The 18,022-nt window shown below is 42.3% G+C and overlaps 1 protein-coding gene across 14 annotated transcripts in view; it reads left to right on the forward strand.

Annotated features, from left to right (window-relative positions):
- The window catches only part of ncor1 (nuclear receptor corepressor 1), a 402,479-nt gene that overhangs the window by 310,750 nt on the left and 73,707 nt on the right, over nt 1-18,022 (forward strand). For 12 of the 14 annotated variants that reach the window (XM_060848164.1, XM_060848169.1, XM_060848173.1 and 9 more), the window contains 3 exons: nt 2,155-2,193; nt 3,032-3,152; nt 13,140-13,244. In XM_060848164.1, coding sequence (XP_060704147.1) covers nt 2,155-2,193; nt 3,032-3,152; nt 13,140-13,244 — 265 coding nt within the window. The remainder of the gene's footprint in view (nt 1-2,154; nt 2,194-3,031; nt 3,153-13,139; nt 13,245-18,022) is intronic. The other 2 variants (XM_060848170.1, XM_060848177.1) reach the window with 1 other exon arrangement.

Genomic DNA, 18,022 nt, shown 5'->3' on the forward strand with positions numbered 1-18,022 from the left:
GGAAAAGTGTAGGGGAGATATACATGGAAAGTTCTTTACGTCGAAGCAATCTGTTCTCTGGATTGCTTTGCTAGCAGAAGTGGTAGGGGCGGGATCGATAACGTCATTTAAGATATATCTGGACAGATATATAAATGGGCAGGGAGCAAAGGGATCCAGGTCCTTAGAAAATAGACGGCAGATTTAGATAGAGGATCTGGATCAGTGCAGGCTTGGAGGGCTGAAGGGCCTGTTCCTGCATTGCAACGTTCTTTGTTCTTTATAACAGAATTGTGGTCACTATCACCAAAGTGCTCACCTACCTCTAAATCTATCTCCTGGCCAGGTTCATTCCCCAGTACCAAATCCAATGCGGCCGTGTCCCTTGTTGGTCAGTCGACATACTGTCAGGAAACCCTCCTGCATTCATTTGACAAAAACTGACACATTTAAAGTAATCAAGCTATCGTATTTCCGGTCAATACTTGGGAAGTTAAAGTCCCCTATAACAACTACCCTTTTATCCTCGCGCCTATCCAGAATAATCTTTGCTATCCTTTCCTCTATATCTCTGGAACTATTCAGAGGCCTGTAAAAAAAAAACTCCCAACAGGATGACCTCTCCTTTCCTGTTTCTAACCTCAGCTCATACTACCTCAGTAGACGAGTCCTCAAACATCCTTTCTGCAGCCCCCTAATACTGTCCTTGACTAAGAATGTCACATTTCCCCCTTTTTTTATGATCTTCTCTGTTCTTGCTGAAACATCTAAATCCTGGAACCTGCAAAAACCATTCCTACCCCTGCACTATACTCTGAAATGGCTACAACATTGAGTCCCAAGTATAAACCCATGCTGCAAATTCACCCACCTTATTCCAGATGCTCCGGGTGTTGAAGTAGACACACTTCAAACCACCTTCCTGCTTATCAATGGCCCTCTTGTGACCTTGAAACCATATTTCTGATCTCAACCTCCTGTCTACTCAAACTACAATGTAGGTTCCCAGCCCTGTACTGAATTAGTTTAAACCCACCCAGAGACCACCCCCCCCCCCCCCCCCCCCCCCTCAACCACCACCAGGACATTGTTACTCCTCTGGTTCAGGTGTAAACCATCATGTATGTAGAGATCCCACCTCCCTCAAAGTTAGCCCCATTAAGCCAGGTATCTGAAACCATCCCTGTAACCACGTGATCAACACCTTTCTCTCGCATATTCCTCGAGGGAATAACTCTGTTCTAGTTTGAAGCTTCCACCCTACCTTCCTGAATTTCTGCCTTAAATCCCCATCCCTTTTCCCACCTATGTCATTAGTGCCTATGTGGACCATGACTTGGAGCTGCTCCCCCTTCCCCTCAAGGATCCCAAAAGCACAATCCATGACATTGCAAACCCTGGCACCTGGGAGGCAACGCACCAACCATAAGTGTCTCTCGTTCCCACAGAACCTCATTTCTGTCCCCCCAACTATAGAGTCCCCAATGACTAATGCTCTGTCCCTCTTGCCTTTTAAGCAACAGAGACAGACTCTGTGCCAGAGACCTGTACCTCATGGCTTACCCCTAGTAAGTCATCCCCCACAACAGTATCCAAAATGGTATACTTGTTGTTGAGGGAAGCAGCCACAGGAGAGGTTGTAGAACAGTCAGATAGTTTGGGACTGAGTCTAACTGTCTCTCTACAGGTTAGTGCAGCAGAAAACCATTGAGTCAGTCTACTGATATTGGAGCAGTGATGCAAGACTCGATGCCATCCACTTGTATGTGAATCCTTGGCTACTGGTTGTATAGTTACATGTTATATGGTTACTTGGAATACCTCTGCCAAGGATTGGAGCAGTCGCTGAACTGAGTAGAATGCTGTGGCTCATGTGCTTTGAGTTGCAAGATCTCAACAGATTAAATGTTACTTTTGTTTTCTGAATCTAAATATATGTATCAGTTTCCTGATGATGTTGAGTGTCTGTGATCTGCTGAGAGAATGTGTATCTGGATCCCACTTTTTAACAAAGGGCTTGTTCAATTATGCAGGATTATCACTTTCTAAAATCTATATGTATTTAACTACTGGGAATTTAATGTTTAAAAGAAAATATTTTCATTAAATTGTAACAATATATGGGTTTGAGCGGCAGTTTGTAGCCATGTGTGAATGTATTTACGTTAATTACAGCAGTACATGGGAGCAGCAGTCAGCCAGACTCTGTTACAGGTATGGATCCTCCAGTTACTTCCTTTGATTTCTGTAATTGTGTTTGTGGTTCTATGTATTTTGTGAATCCAGGCAGTGAGGTGGGTAAGGACTGATGAGACACCTCCCCGAAAGCTCCAACTGGATTGTAATTAGGGCACTGTCTTGTTGTAGATGCTGTTTTGTCGGATAACTTTTTTTCCACAGGAAGATGATGTCAATCCCAGTGTAGAGCGATTTTCTGAAAGCATTTCACCAGGTGCATATTCATAGCTTGTGCCAGTGGTATGTATACACTAACTGAACTTGGTTAAAGAATTGCTCATTCTCAAGGATGAAATCATCCCCAAAGCTAAACTCTGTTGTGTAAAGATAAAATCACCCAAAAGGCAAAGCACATGAATGCTGGTACCTCACTCCAACTTTCACAGGAATGACAACACAAACATTGAATTAATGGGGTTTTTAATGTGCATCGTAATGGGGCTTAATAGTAACAGGCTGTAGCAGACTTCCTCTGCTGCTCCACTAGATGTATCATTTGAAACTGAGGAATATTAACACTAGTGTAAAACACAACGTTTAGAAATTCAGATTCTGAAATCGACACAAAATGGTGTTTTCTTTCCTTACCTTCATTGAGTAATGTCTGCAATTGAATGGGTAATTGTTAAGAATAGAATTATCAGGTTTTTTTAAAAATCAATGGGATAGTTTGTTGGGCTGGAATGGTGAGCCACAATTCATTAAGTTTAAATACTTATTGAACTTAACATTCCTCCAAAACAAAAGTCTGGGCAGAACTGAGAGATGAAGGAAATATGCAAGTTTGAACAAAATTTTCCTTTTTCCATTTAAGGTTTCTTCTGGCACATACCTAGCCCCTCACAACCAAGTAGCTTATAACCAAGAAACTGTGAAAAATACAGTGGGTTCCATCTCCCTTGGGCTGCCAAGGCAACAGGAGCCTGTGAAATCTGGTGAGTTGCCTACTTTTGTTGTCTGTTTACTTCAATATTTGTTTCAATTATTGATAGAACCCCAAAATTTGGAGGGGACCAGTTAAGAAACTCAAGGATGCATGGGATTTACTACTACTTTGTCAGCTATAACTTTAGAGCACATTAAATCTTCTTAACCCTGAATCATTGAGTCAGAGTTGTTAAGCATGGAAACAGACCCTTCGGTGCAACTTGTCCATGCTATCCAGCTATCCTAAATTAATCTAATCCCATTTGCCAGCATTTGGCCCTTATCCCTACAAACCCTTTCTATTCATATCCCCATCCAGATAGCGCTTAAGTGTTGTAATTGTAACCGCATACATGCAGCACCCTTTGCATGAAAAAGTTATCCATTAGGTCCCTTTTACATCTTGTCCCGCTCACCTTAAACCTATGCCCTATAATTTTGGATTACCCTACCCTGGGTAAATAAAACCTTGGCTATTCACCTTATCCATGCCATTCATGGTTTTATATATCCCTATAAAGTCACCCCTCAGGCTCTGATGCTCCAGGCAAAATTGCCCCAGCCTATTCAGCCTCTCCTTCTAGCTCAGTTCCTCCAACCCTGGCAACGTTCTTATAAGTCTTTTCTGCACCATCTCAAGTTTAACAATATATTTTCTATAGCAGGGAGACCAGAATTGAATGCAGTATTCCTAAAGCAGCCTAACTAATGTCCTGTACAGATGTAGCATTATATTCCAGCTGCTCTACTCAATGCACCGACCAACATAGGCAAACATACCAAGCACCTTCTTCACTACCCTGTCTACCTATGACTCCACCTTCAAAGAATATGAGCCTGCACCCCAAGGTCCCTTAGTTCTGCAACACTCCCCAGGACCCAACCACTAAGTATAAATGTCCTGCCCTGATTTGCCGGACCAAAATGCATCACCTTATATTTATCTAAATTAAACTTCATCTGCCACTCCTCAAGCCACTAGCCCATCTGATCAATGTCCCATTGTACTCTAAGATAAACTTCCTCTTGTCCATTACACCACCAATTTTCTGGTCATCGCCAAACTTACTAACCATTCCTCCTATATTCACAAGCAAATATTTCTATAAATGACAAAAATGTGTTAGACTCAGGTTCAGTCAAGGTATTTTAAAAAAAGGTTGTTATTTGAAAAGGAAGAAATGTGCTGGGTTATGGAGAGAAGACAGGAGAATGTTGTTATGTGAAATGGCCAGTTGGAGAGTTAGTGCAGACACAATGGGATGAATTATATTCTACTGTAATAATTTTGAGTGGGGTGGAACTTGCTGTCCAGTGGAGTGGTTGAGGTGAATAATATGGATACATTTAATAGAAAACATAGAACAGTTCAGCACAGTACAGACCCTTCGGCCCTTGATGTTGTGTCAGCGTTTTATCCTACTAAGATCAGACTAACCTACATAACCTTCATTGTGATAACTTCCACGTGCCTATCCAAGAGTCGCTTAACTACCTCTATTTGGAAGTTGGATAGCACAATAGGAAGGCTAAGGTAAGCTGGGAAGAGACATATGTAAACTATTTTCTGCATTGTAATTCCATAATTTAACTCTTATTCCAAACCAGTCCCCAGTCATTGCAGTTTTATCAGTCAACCTGAACTGAGAATCCGTCCACTCCACTGGATGACAGGTTCACTCACTAAGCTCAGTAGCCCATTTAGACTCACTCACTGCACCATCTGTCTTCACTTCTGACCTTTTGATGTGTTACTTCTCAGAAAGCATTAATTGCGCCTTAAACTACCCTTAGTTTGATGCTATAAAAGCAAATACTGCACATACTGGAAAACTGAAACAAACACTGAAAATACTGGAGAAACCCAGCAGATCTTGTCGCATCACTGAAGTTCCTTAGGGTTACCACCAACATCCTTAGAGTTACCATTAACCAGGAACTTAACTGGACTTGCCACATAATCATAGTGGCTACAAGAGCAGGTCAGAGGCGAGGAATGCTAATAACTCACCTCCTTACTTCCCAAAGCCTGTCCATCATCTGCAAGGCACAAGTGAGGAGTGTAATGGAATACTCCCCACTTGGCTGATGGGTGAAGCTTCCTGATAGTGATTATAGCAAAAATAGGAAGGCAGTCCTATCCATAGATGATAGATTGGAAAAGGGGGAAATGTAACAAACTCTGGGTATCCTTGTACACCAGTCCAAGGATAATAAATGGCAGGTGCAGCATGGGGTGAAGAATACCAACTAGCAATTTGGCCTTCACAGCAAGAGGATTCGAGTACGGGAGTAGGGATGTCTTGCTACAATTGTACAGTGCCAAATGTGACCACATTTAGATATTGTGTACAATTATGGTCTGAGGAAGGATCTTCTGGCTATGAAAAGTTTACATGACTGATTCCCGGATTGGCAGGACTGATATATGAAGCGACACTGGATCGGTTAGGACTCATTCATCGGAGTCTTGAAGAATGATGGGGGAGTCTCAGGGGAAACCTATAAAATTCTAGCAGGGTTAGAGAGGGTAAATGTAGGAAGATGGTCCCAATGATTAGGGAGTTTGAAACCATGGATCTAAGAATACAGGATGGGCTATTTTTCCACCCAGAAAGTGATAAGCCTATGGGATTCTCTGCCACAGAAGGTGATTGAAGTGAAAGCATTAAATGTTTTCAAGAAGGAATTAAATATAGTTCTTTGGGCAAAAGGGATCAAAGGGTATGGGGAGAAAGCAGGCACAGAATAATATGGTGAATGATCAGCCATGATCATGTGGAGTGGTGGAGCAAGTTCAAAGGGCCAAATGACCGACTCCTCATCCTATTTTCTATGTTTCTGTGTCACTGCTTATTCTTCTAAATGCCAATGAGTACAAACCTAGCCTGCTCAACCTGTTGAATCCTCTCTGGACAGCCTCCAGTGTCAGCAAATCTCACCTTAGATAGGGGGACAAAAACTGTTAACAGTATTGTAGATATTGTAAAAGAAGTGTCATATAAAGTTTAATCAAAACTTTTTATTAACATAAGCCATTCCCTTTGAAATGAAAGCCAATGTGCCATTGAATGTCCTTCCCTGTTACCCAGTAAACTTGGATGCTAGCTTTCTGTGATATAGACACAAGGATCCTGAAATCTGTGTTGATGCTTACCTGCTGTCTTTCTCCATTTAATTTCAGATCCTTTAAACTTTCTACCGATTGCATAACTTCACATCTTCCACATTATATCTATCTGCCAAGTTTTGGTCCACTCACTCAACCTGCTATATCCCTCTGTAGACTCTGTGTTACTTTCCCTGTTTGCCTTCCCACCTATTTTTGTGACATAGGAGAAAGTGAGGACTGCAAATGCTGGAGATCAGAGTCGAAGAGTGTGGTGCTATAAAAGCACAGCCTGTCAGGCAGCATTGGAGGAGTAGGAAAATCCTGATGAAGAGCTTATGCTCAGAACATCGACTCTCATGCTCCTCAGATGCTGCCTGATCGGCTGTGCTTTTCCAGCACCACACTCTTCAACTATTTTTGTGACATGCCAAAGTGTGGCGATGGTACATTCACTTCCCTCATTCAAGTCAATAATTATTGTTAATAATTCTTTCCCCAGCACTGATTTCTGTTATATAGCACTAGTTATAGGATACCATCCTGAAAATATACATGACTGACACCCGCCCACACATTCACCCACTCCCCCACCACACTACACCACTCACACACTCACTCACTCACTCCCTCACTCCCTCCCTCCCTCCCTCACTCACTCACTCACTCACTCACTCCCTCCCTCCCTCCCTCCTTGGGCAATCCTCTATCCATGCTAATATGCTGCACCTTGGCCTCTTGCGCTTATTAAGTAACCTAATGTGTGGTGCCCAATCAGTTGCCTTCTGGCAATGAATCTATTACATCCACAGCTTCCCCTTCACCTATCCTGCTTGCTATTTCCTCAAAGATTTCGAATAAATTTGTTAGCATGACTTTCCTTTCAGGCAATCTTCTTCATTATAGTATGTAGTTCTAAATGTTCTGTTTTTTAACCTTTATTTAAAAAAGGCTTTTTTTCCCCAATGATAAAGGTTAAACAATCTAACTTTATATTTTCCTTTTTATAAAACCTCTTTTTCTCTTATTCCCTTTTTCATATAAGGATGTTACATTGACAGTTTTCCAATCTTCGAGGAGTTATTCAGAATCTGAGAATTCTCACTGGATGCACGCATCGTAATCTTTCATCTCTGTAACTACTATAGAGATACACCCCCATCAGGTCCATGGTACTTTCTTGGCCTTTAGCCCTGGTAGTTCCCCAAGTACTTTTCTCTAGTAATAGTCATTGTATTTATTTCCTTGAATAATTAGTATTTTTGGAATTTGTATTATGCTACTGCAAGATTTATTCAACTCTTCTGCAATTTCCTGCTTCCCTATTAATTACCCACCCACATTATTTAATGGCTTATGTTCACTTTGGTGCCTCTCTTTCTTTTCATATGTTTGAAGAAGCTCTTGCTGTCAATTTTGTTACTTGTTAGTTCACCTCAAAGTTTATTTTCTCCCTCTTTGTCATCACTTGTTGATATTTGAAACTTTCCCAATCCTCTTGCTCACCACTAACATTGGCAATGTTGTATACTTTATTATATCAAATTGGTGTTATCATTAATTTCCTTCATTAATCAGGTTGGTTTATTCCCCTTTAGGAATCTTTTCTCACTGGGCTAATTCTTTGTTGTGAGTCATGAATCATTTTGTTAAATGTCTGCCATTTTTCTTCAACTGTCTTTTCTGCTGAACTTCTTTCCTGGTCCATTACAGCCATATCTTTCCTCATTCCTTTCTAATAACCCTGAATTAAGTTTAGCATAGTTCTACACAGAATAAAATGTCATAATTGACTAATATACTTCCTTTTTTAAATGCTCTAATTTTCTTATAATTTATTCTGTCGTTTTTATTCATTCATGTATGTGTGTTTCACTGCCTGGGCCAGCATTTATTGCCTGTTCTTAGTCACCCTTGAGAACATACCCATAAGCTGCATTCTTGAACCGCTGGAGTCCACATGCTATAGATTGATGCACAATGCCCATGGAGAGGGAATTTCAGAACTTTGACCCAGCAACACTAAGGGAATAGCTGTATATTTCCAAGCCAGGGTGGTGAGTGGCTTGGAGGGAAGCCAGCAGGGAGTGATGTTCCCCTGTATCTATTGTCTTTGTCCTTCGAGCTGGAAGTAGTTGTGGTCTTACAGTTCAGCTTTGGTCAGGGGATTCTGTAGACGACTCAATAGACTCACAGTGGTTTTGCATTGCACAGTGAGGCTGTTCAGCCCATGCTGATCATCAAGCAACCATGTATTCTAATCACATTTTCTAGCACGTGGCCCATAGCTTTGTGTGCCATGACATTTCAAATATTCTCCTGAATAGTTCTTAAGTGTCTTGAGGTTTCCTGCCTCTGTAATCCTTTTCAGAAATGGGTTCCTGATACCCACAACCCACTGGGTGAAAATAAAATTCTCAAATTCCCTCTAAAATCCTGCTGCTTATTTTAAAATTATGACCCTGGTTATTGACTTTCACCCTACCTCTTCAGTCTATGCCCCTCAGAACTTTGTACATCTCAGTCCTTTATATATCTACCTACACCATTTTCACTCAAAGGAAAACAACACCAGCCTATCTAGTCTATTTTCAAGCTAAATCATGGAAACATAGATGATAGATGCAGGAGTGAGCGATTTGAGCCTTCATCACCATTCATTATGATGAAGATTAGTCATCTAATTCATAGCGCATTTCACCTCCTTATTCTTTGATCTCATTAATCTGAGGTCTAATCCTGTTAGACTTTTATGGGTTTCTATGAGATTTCTGTTGTGGGCAAATCACCACGAGTAAGCTTTAATTTGAATGATTTAAATTTTATTGCATATAGTAACCAAAATAAGACCCTTAAAGTAAGCATGCTAAGCCGCAAACTCACTTAGAGACAGAGATGTACAACATAGAACCAGACCCTTTGGTCCAACTCGACCATGGCGACCAGTTATCCCAACCCAATCTAGTCCCACCTGCCAGCAGCTGGTCCATATCCCTCCAAACCCTTCCCATTCATATACCCATCCAGGTGCCTTTTAAATGTTGCAATTGCACCAGCCTCCACCACTTCCTCTGGCAGGTTCAAGATTAGAGTGGTGCTGGAAAAGCACAGCAGTTCAGGCAGCATCCAAGGAGCAGGAAAATTGACATTTCGGGCAAAAGCCCTTCATTCATCAGGAATAGAGGCAGTGCCTGCAGGGTGGAGAGGTGGGTGGGGAGAAAGTAGCATAGAGTACAGTAGGTGAATGGAGGTGATAGATCAGGGTGGAGTGGATAGGTGGAAAGGAAGATAGGACAAGTCATGGGGACAGTGCTGAGCTGGAAGTTTGGAACTGGGGTGAGGTGGGGGAAGGCGAAATGAGGAAACTGATGAAGAGCTTCAGGACAGAGGAGATGACCTGGGAGTTGCAGTGGGAGAGGGACTCGCTGAGGTTCTTGTAGAGAGAGGAGGAAACCTTCTTCAAGGCAGGCATCCTTGCAAGAGAATTCGCAGGAAGGTTACAATCAACTAGGTAAAAACAAGGACTACAGATGCTGGAAACCAGTGGGAGTCCCTCTCCCAATGCAACTCCCAGAACATCTCCTCTGCCCTGAAGCTCTTTACCAGTTTCCTCATTTCCCCTTCCCCCACCTCACCCCAGTTCCAAACTTCTAGCTCAGCACTGTCCCCATGACTTGTCCGACCTGCCTATCTTCCTTTCCACCTATCCACTCCACCCTCCTCCCTGATCTATCACCTCCATCCCCACCCCCATTCACCTATTGTACTCTGTGCTACTTTCTCCCCACCCTCCTCTCATTTATCTCTCCACCCTGCAGGCACTCTGCCTCTATTCCTGATGAATGAACGGCTTTTGACCGAAACGCGATTTTCCTGCTTCTCAGATGCTGCCTGAACTGCTGTGCTTTTCCAGCACCACTCTAATCTAGAATCTGGTTTCCAGCATCCGCAGTCCATGTTTTTATGCATTTTCTCTGGCAGCTCATTCCATACATGTACCACCTTCTGAGTGGAAAAGTTACCCCTTAGGTCTCTTTTATATCTTTCCCCTCTCGCCCTAAACCTATGCCCTCTAGTTCTGGACTCTCTCACCCCAGGGAAAGACTTTGTCTATTTATCCTATCCATGCCTCTCATGATTTTATAAACCTCTATAAGGTCACCCCTCAGCCTCCAACACTCCAGGGAAAACAGCCCCAGCCTATTCAACCTCTCCCTATAGCTGAAATCCTCCAACCCTGACAACATTTTTGTAAATCTTTTCTGAACCCTTTCAAGTTTCACAACACCCTTCCAATAGGAAGGAGATCGGAATTGTACGCAATATTCTTGCTTTCAATTCTTGTATAAGCTTTTCTTTGTCCCTTAATAGCTTATTCCAGACACTTATTTCTGTTTTTTTTCAATCTTTGAACAATCTATAAAGTTCTATATTTCACACAATCTCATCCCTTTCACTCTTGTGAGCTTCAGTGAGTATAATCCTAAACAGTTCATTTGGAGAATTCTGTGCAATTCTGGGGGTCATTGCTATATAGGAAGGCTGTCATAGATCTTATGGACCAGATCAAACCCCCTCAAAATATATTAAGAAGATAGTCTAGTCCCTACATTTTTTTTTATTTTAAAAGTAAGCATAAGATGCTGTGTTCCGAATGCAATTCGATTGGTCAAACTACCAGGCTTGAAACAAAACGCACTTTATCCATGCTCTGTAATAACAATACAGAAAAAATAAAAAGAAAAGAAAATAATTGGCTTAATTGTGACAATTGAAATGCTTAACCAAAAAATATATATATTAATTGTTCCAATATAGTAACATCAATAAAGACCTCGGGAAAAACAAAGTCAGTAAAATATTGTCTCATGCAATTTTAGCAACAGGAAGAGAATTCCGGCTTCTGGCTGTAACAGAGAGGCGAATAAGAGCTTCCGTAGCTTCAAGGTCTCAGCAACTTCTAATGAAGGCTTAAACTGAAAAATATTCCTGGTTCTGCGGGTGCTTGACTCCACCCATCAGGCTGCTTCTCTTGTCCAAACCTTTTTTTAAAATGAAGTCCAAGGCCTCACATGATGTTTATTTTATTGGCTTTGGAGCAGACTGCTTTGTACCTGTGTATCAACTTTCCTTTTTTTAAGAAAAGGACAAAATACATCTCTTCAAGCCATAGTATTGTCACATAGAGTCGTAGAGATGGAGAAGGTGCAAAAAAAATTTCACCAGGACATTGCCTGGATTGTAGTGTATAAGCTCTAAGGAGAAGTTGAACAAACTTGGATAATTTTTGCTGGAGTATCGGAGGCTGAGGAATAATTTGATAGAACTATATAAAATTGAGAGGAGTAGATAAGATGGTTAGTCAAGAGTCTTTTTCCAAAGACTGGAAATGTCAAATACTGATACCAGAAGACTATTAAGATACTGCAGCAATTTAGGTCTTTCAGCCTATCGAGTCTGGTCCACCATTTAGTCATTGTTGAACCCCATTGTCCTGCCTTCTCGATGTAACTTTTGATTCCCTTACTAATCAAGAATGTATCTATCTCTGTCTTAAATACACTTAATGACTTGGCCTCCACAGCTCCCTGTAGTAATGAATTCCACAGATTAACCAACCTCTAAGCTTCTTCATCTCAGTTCTAAATGGTCGTTCCTGACGCTGTGTCCCTGGGTCCTAGTCTCTCCTAGTGGAAGCAACTTCTCCATATCCACTCTATCCAGGCGTCTCAGTATCCTGTTTGTTTCAATCAGATTCCCCTCATCTTTCTAAACTGCACTGAATACAGACCCAGCACCCTCGACAACACCTCAAATGACAAGCCCTTTGTCCCCGGGGTCATTCTTATAAATCCTCTCTGGACCCCCTCCAATGCCAGCACATTTTTCCTTAAATACAGGACCCAAAACGTATTATTAAAATCTAAATGCAGTCTGCCCAGAGCCTTAGACAGCAATATATTTCTGCCCTTGTTTTATAGCCCACTTGAAATAATGCCAACATTGCATTTGCCATCCCAACCACCAACTGATCTTGCATTTCAACCTGAATCCTGAATTAGTTTGAAGTCCCTTTGCACTTCAGATTTCTGAAACATTTCCCTGTTTAGAAAACAACCAGCATCTCTATTCTTTCTACCAAAATGTATAACCTTACACTTTGTCACATTGTATTCCATCTGTCACTTCTTTGCCCACTTCTTTGTCCAAGTTTTTCTGCAGTTTCCCCACTTCCTCAATGTTGCCTGCTCCGAACACTGTTGACTGTTATTTCAAACCAGAATTGTTTGAGCAGTGTTTTGTGCAACACCTTGTCAAAGCCTTCTGGAAATCCAAATAGATCGTGCCCATGGCTTTCTTTAATTTAAATTGTTCATTACCTCTTCAAAGAATTTCAACAGATTTGTCCAAATTTAAAAATCACACAACACCAGGTTATACTCCAACAGGTCTATTTGGAAGCATGAGCTTTTGGAGCGCCGCTCCTTCATCACGTAGCTGTGGAGTAACAGATTATAAGTCACAAAACTTATAGCAAAATTACAGTGTGATGTAACTGAAATTATGTATTGAAAAAGACCTGGATTGTTTAAGTCTCATCATTTAGAATGAACATGTTGGTTTCAGTTCTTTCATATGTAAATCGCAAAACTTTTCTAAAGTTACTTTCTCAAATGAACTTTAACAATTGATGCCATGTCGGTCCAGATAATGCATTTAAGGTGTGAGATGCCCTGTGTGAGACTGTCTGTGCCTTAATGTTCAGACTGATCGTACTCATTAACTTCTATTTGTTCTAAGAAAGGAGACAAATTAAAGAAGCATCTTTGATTTGGGACATGAAAAAGAAATGTATTCATACAGTGCTTTATTTCTGATGTTCTAGGTCCATTACAGTTTATTAAACAAGAGGAACTGTCTCCCAGAAGCCAGAATCCACAACCGGAAGGTCTACTCTCCAGGGCTACTTACGAGACAAATGTGGTCAGAGGTAAGAGGAAAATGGAAAGATACATTCTCCTAGGAGGGAGTACGTGTAAGTTTACAAGAATGGTATCTGGATTTAAGGAGTTAAGTTATGAGGAGATTATATAAATTAGGAATTAGTGTTCTGAGGGAGGGTCACTTGACCCAAAACGTTAACTCTGATTTCTCTCCACAGGTGCTGCCAGACCTGGCTGAAGTTTTCCAGCAATGTCTGCTTTTGTTTCTGATTTCTAGCATCCACATCTCTTTAGGTTTTTATAAAATTAGGCCTGTTTTGTCTAGGGCTTGGAAGATTAAGGGGTGATCTGATCAGTCTTCCAGATATTAGTAAGAAGAACATAGAACAATACAGCACAGAACAGGATGTTGTGCTGAACATTTGCCCTAGCTTCAGCACCTATCCATGTACCTATCCAATTGCCGCTTAAAGGTCACCAATGATTCTGACTCTGCCACTCCCACAGGCAGCGCATTCCATGTCTCCACCGCTTTCTGGGTAAAGAACCTACCCCAGACATCCCCCCTATATCTTCCACCCTTCACCTTAAATTTATGTCCCCTTGTAACCTGTTGTACCCGGGGAAAAAGTCTCTGACTGTCTATCTATTTCCCTGATCATCTTATAAACCTCTATCAAGTCACCCCTCATCCTTCGCCGTTCCAATGAGAAAAGGCCTAGCACCCTCAACCTATCCTCGTACAACGTATTCTCCATTCCAGGCAACATCTTGGTAAATCTCCTCTGCACCGTCTCCAAAGCTTCCACATCTTTCCATTCTTTCCTAAAGTGAGGCGACCAGAACTGCACACAGTACTCCAAATGTGGCCTTACCAAGGTCCTGTACAGCTGTAACATCACCTCCCGACTCTTGAATTCAATCCCTCAGCTAATGAACGCTAATACACCATAGGCCTTCTTACAAACTCAATCCACCTGAGTGGCAACTTTCAAAGATCTATGAACATAGACCCCAAGATCCCTCTGCTTTTCCACCTTACTGATAACCCTACCGTTAACCCAGTATTCCGCATTCTTATTTGTCCTTCCAAGATGGACAACCTCACACTTGACAGGGTTGAACTCCATCTGCCACCCCTCAGCCCAGCTCTGCATCATATCTAGTCCCTTTGCAGCTGACAACAGCCCTCCTCACTATCCACAACTCCATCTATCTTCATATCATCTGTAAATTTACTGACCCACCCTGCGACTCCCTCTTCCAAGTCATTAATAAAAATTACAAACAGCAGAGGACCCAGAACTGATCCCTGCGGAACCCCACTTGTAACTGGGCTCCAGGCTGAATATTTGCCATCTACCACCACTCTCTGACTTCGACCGGTTAGCCAGTTCTCTATCCAACTGGCCAAACTTCCCACTATCCCATGCCTCCTGACTTTCCGCATAAGCCTACCATGATGAACCTTATCAAATGCCTTACTAAAATCCATGTACACTACATCCACTGCTCTACCTTCATCCACATGCTTGGTCACCTCCTCAAAGACTTCAATAAGTCTTGTAAGGCAAGACCTAGCCCCCTCAAATCCGTGCTGGATGTCCCCAATCAAGCAGTGTCTTTCCAGATACTCATAAATCCTATCCCTCCATACCCTTTCCATTACTTTGCCTACCACCGAAGTAAGACTAACTGGCCTGTAATTCCCAGGGTTATCCCTATTTCCTTTTTTGAACAGGGGCACAACATTCGCCACTCTCCAGTTTCCTGGCACCACCCCCATTGACAGTGAAGACGAAAAGATCATTGCCAACGGCTATGCAGTTTCCTCTCTTGCTTCCCACATAATCCTAGGATATATCCCATCAGGCCCGGGGGACTTGTCTATCCTCAAGTTTTTCAGAATGCCCAACACATCTTCCTTCCTAACAAGTATTTCCTCTAGCTTACCAGTCCTTTTCATACTCTCCCCTTCAACAATACGGTCCCTCTCATTTGTAAATACTGAAGAAAAATACTCATTCAAGACCTCTCCTATCTCTTCCGACTCAATACACAGTCTCCCACTACTGTCTTTGATCGGACCTACCCTCGTTCTCGTCATTCTCATGTTTCTCACGTACGCATAAAAGGCCTTGGGGTTATCCTTGATCCTACCTGCCAAAGATTTTTCATGCCCTCTCTTAGCTCTCCTAATCCCTTTCTTCAGCTCCCTCCTGGCTATCCTGTATTGCTCCAATGCTCTGTCTGAACCTTGTTTCCTCAACCTTATGCAAACCTCCTCCTTCCTCCTTACAAGACATTCAACCTCCCTCGTCAACCAAGGTTCCCTCACACGACCATCTCTTTCCTGCCTGACAAGTACATACATATCAAGGACACGTCATATCTGTTCCTTGAAAAAGTTCCACATTTCAACGACATCCTTCCCTGACAGCCTGTGCTCCCAATTTATGCTCCTCAGATCCTGTCTTGAAGCATCGTATTTACTTCCCCCAATTGTAAAACCTACCCTGTTGCACGCACCTATCTCTCTCCATAACCAAGGTGAAAGTCACAGAATTGTGATCACCATCACCAAAATACTCACCCACTAACAAGCCCATCACTTGTCCCGGTTCGTTACCAAGTACCAAATCCAATATGGCCTCCCCTCTGGTTGGACAATCTACATACTGAGTTAGAAAAGCTTCCTGGACACACTGCACAAACACCACCCCATCCAATCTACTTGATCTAAAGAGCTTCCAATCAATATTTAGGAAGTTGAAATCGCCCATGACTACTACCCTGTGGCTTCTGCACCTTTCCAAAATCTGTTTCTCCACATCTCTGCTGCTATTGGGGAGCCTATAGTAAACACCCAACAAGGTGACTGCTCCTTTCCTATTTCTGATTTCAGCCCATATTACCTCCAAAGGCAGATCCCCCTCGAACTGCCTTTCTGCAGCCGTTATACCATTTCTAATTAGCAGCGCCACCCCCCCTCCTCCTTTTACCACCACGGCCACCACCCCCACCCCACCTCCCCAAATCTTACAGAAACATCTGTAACCAGGAACCTGCAACAACCATTCCTGTCCCTCTTCTATCCACGTTTCCGTGATGGCCACAACATCATAGTCCCAAGTACCGATCCACGCCTTAAGTTCACCCACCTTATTTCTGATGCTCCTTGCGTTGGAGTGTGCACACTTGAGCCCATCTCTGTGTCTGCAAATATTCCCTGTCAGTGCTACCTTCTCCACAGCCTCCCTACATTCTTGGACATCCTGAAAAACAACTAACCTACTTGCTGGACTACAAGTCCTTCTCCACTCAAACTTCTTACCTTCCCAGAAGCCTCTGTTGACGACTTCCGGGTTCCCACTCCTAGTTGGAAAAAAAATACAGACTGCAAAAAGAAAAACGTTAATTTAAACTGGTCTCCACTTACCTTCCGGCTCCCCTCGCTGTCACCCGCTGTAGCACAGTTAAAGTTAAAATAGCTGAAGATAAACTATTTCCACTGGTAGGGGATTTTAGAGCTAGGGTCATAGTCTAAAAATTAGGACCAGACTGTTCAGGAGAGATGTTAAGAAGAACTCCTATTCACCAAGTAAAATAGAGGTTTGGAACTTTTCCATTAATGACAGTGAATACTAGACAGGTTGTAAATTTTGAATCTAATTAAATTTAAAATTTAGGCCAAGTTAAGCAAAGATATTAAGGGATATTGGCTAAATGCAGCTATGTGGAGTTAGGCCATAGATCAGCCTTGATCTCTTTGAATGGCAGAATAGGCTTGAAGGACTGAATGGCCTACTCCTGATTCTATTTAAATGTTCCTGTTTCTGAGAGCACAGTAATTACCTGTCCAATAGTAATGTAAAGTCTAGGAATCTGGAAGCCCAGCTAATGTTCCAGGGCCATAGTTTTGAATCCCCCAGCAGGGCAGATGGTAAAATTTGAATTCCATAAAACCTGCCATTGAAAGCTAGCCTACATGTGACTTCAGACTATCAGCAATGTGGTTGGTTCTTAACTGCCTTCTGCTTAATTTGAGATTTGGAATAAATGTTGGCTTCGTCAGTGACCCTACTCATTCATATGAATGAAATTTTTGATAAAGGAGTGCTGGAGCATGTGACAGTAGCTGTATTCAATTACTTGCACTTACTGGGGATTACTCTGGCAGCATTTGCATCAGTGATTTAGTATATATTCAAATAGTCTTAAGAGGTTCCAGACACCCACATTCACTCCTCTGCCCACGGTTCAAAACAGAGGTCAGCACTTAAAGCTGGACAGGAGAGGTTTGATTAGGAATGGCTATTGCAGAACTTAGTCATAATGTACAGAGGAGACCATTGGACCATTGCACCAATTCCAACCCATCACACTCTGTCATTTTCCAGTCGTTGGCCCATAGCCTTGAATGTTACGACACTTCAAGTGCTCATCCATGTAATTTTTAAAAGTGACGAGCTTTTCAATTCTAATCCAAGATGGGGCGGAGTAGCAGGGCTGCATGTCGACTCTTGCCCAGTGCCCATCTGCCCCTATGTGCTTGCTTACGTTTTTTTCTTTTTCTCGCCTCTCTTGTTTTTTTTTCTTTCTTCTTTTCTTTGGAGCCTTTTGTGGCGGGTGATTCGGCAAAATTGCCATAGCAGATAAAGTGAGCTGTGATCAGAATGGCAATTTGTCCCAGCACTCGGCAGTGGACGATGTTCCTCAGTGACTGGAGGTGGCGGCAGCTGTAGCAACAGGGACATTCAGGGCTGGCAACAGTAGCAATGCTCCTCCACAATCGGAGGTTTCAAGATGGTGGCGCCAGCAAGGC

Source organism: Hemiscyllium ocellatum, chromosome 31, assembly GCF_020745735.1.
Source record: "Hemiscyllium ocellatum isolate sHemOce1 chromosome 31, sHemOce1.pat.X.cur, whole genome shotgun sequence".
NCBI classification, from domain to species: Eukaryota; Metazoa; Chordata; class Chondrichthyes; order Orectolobiformes; family Hemiscylliidae; genus Hemiscyllium; species Hemiscyllium ocellatum.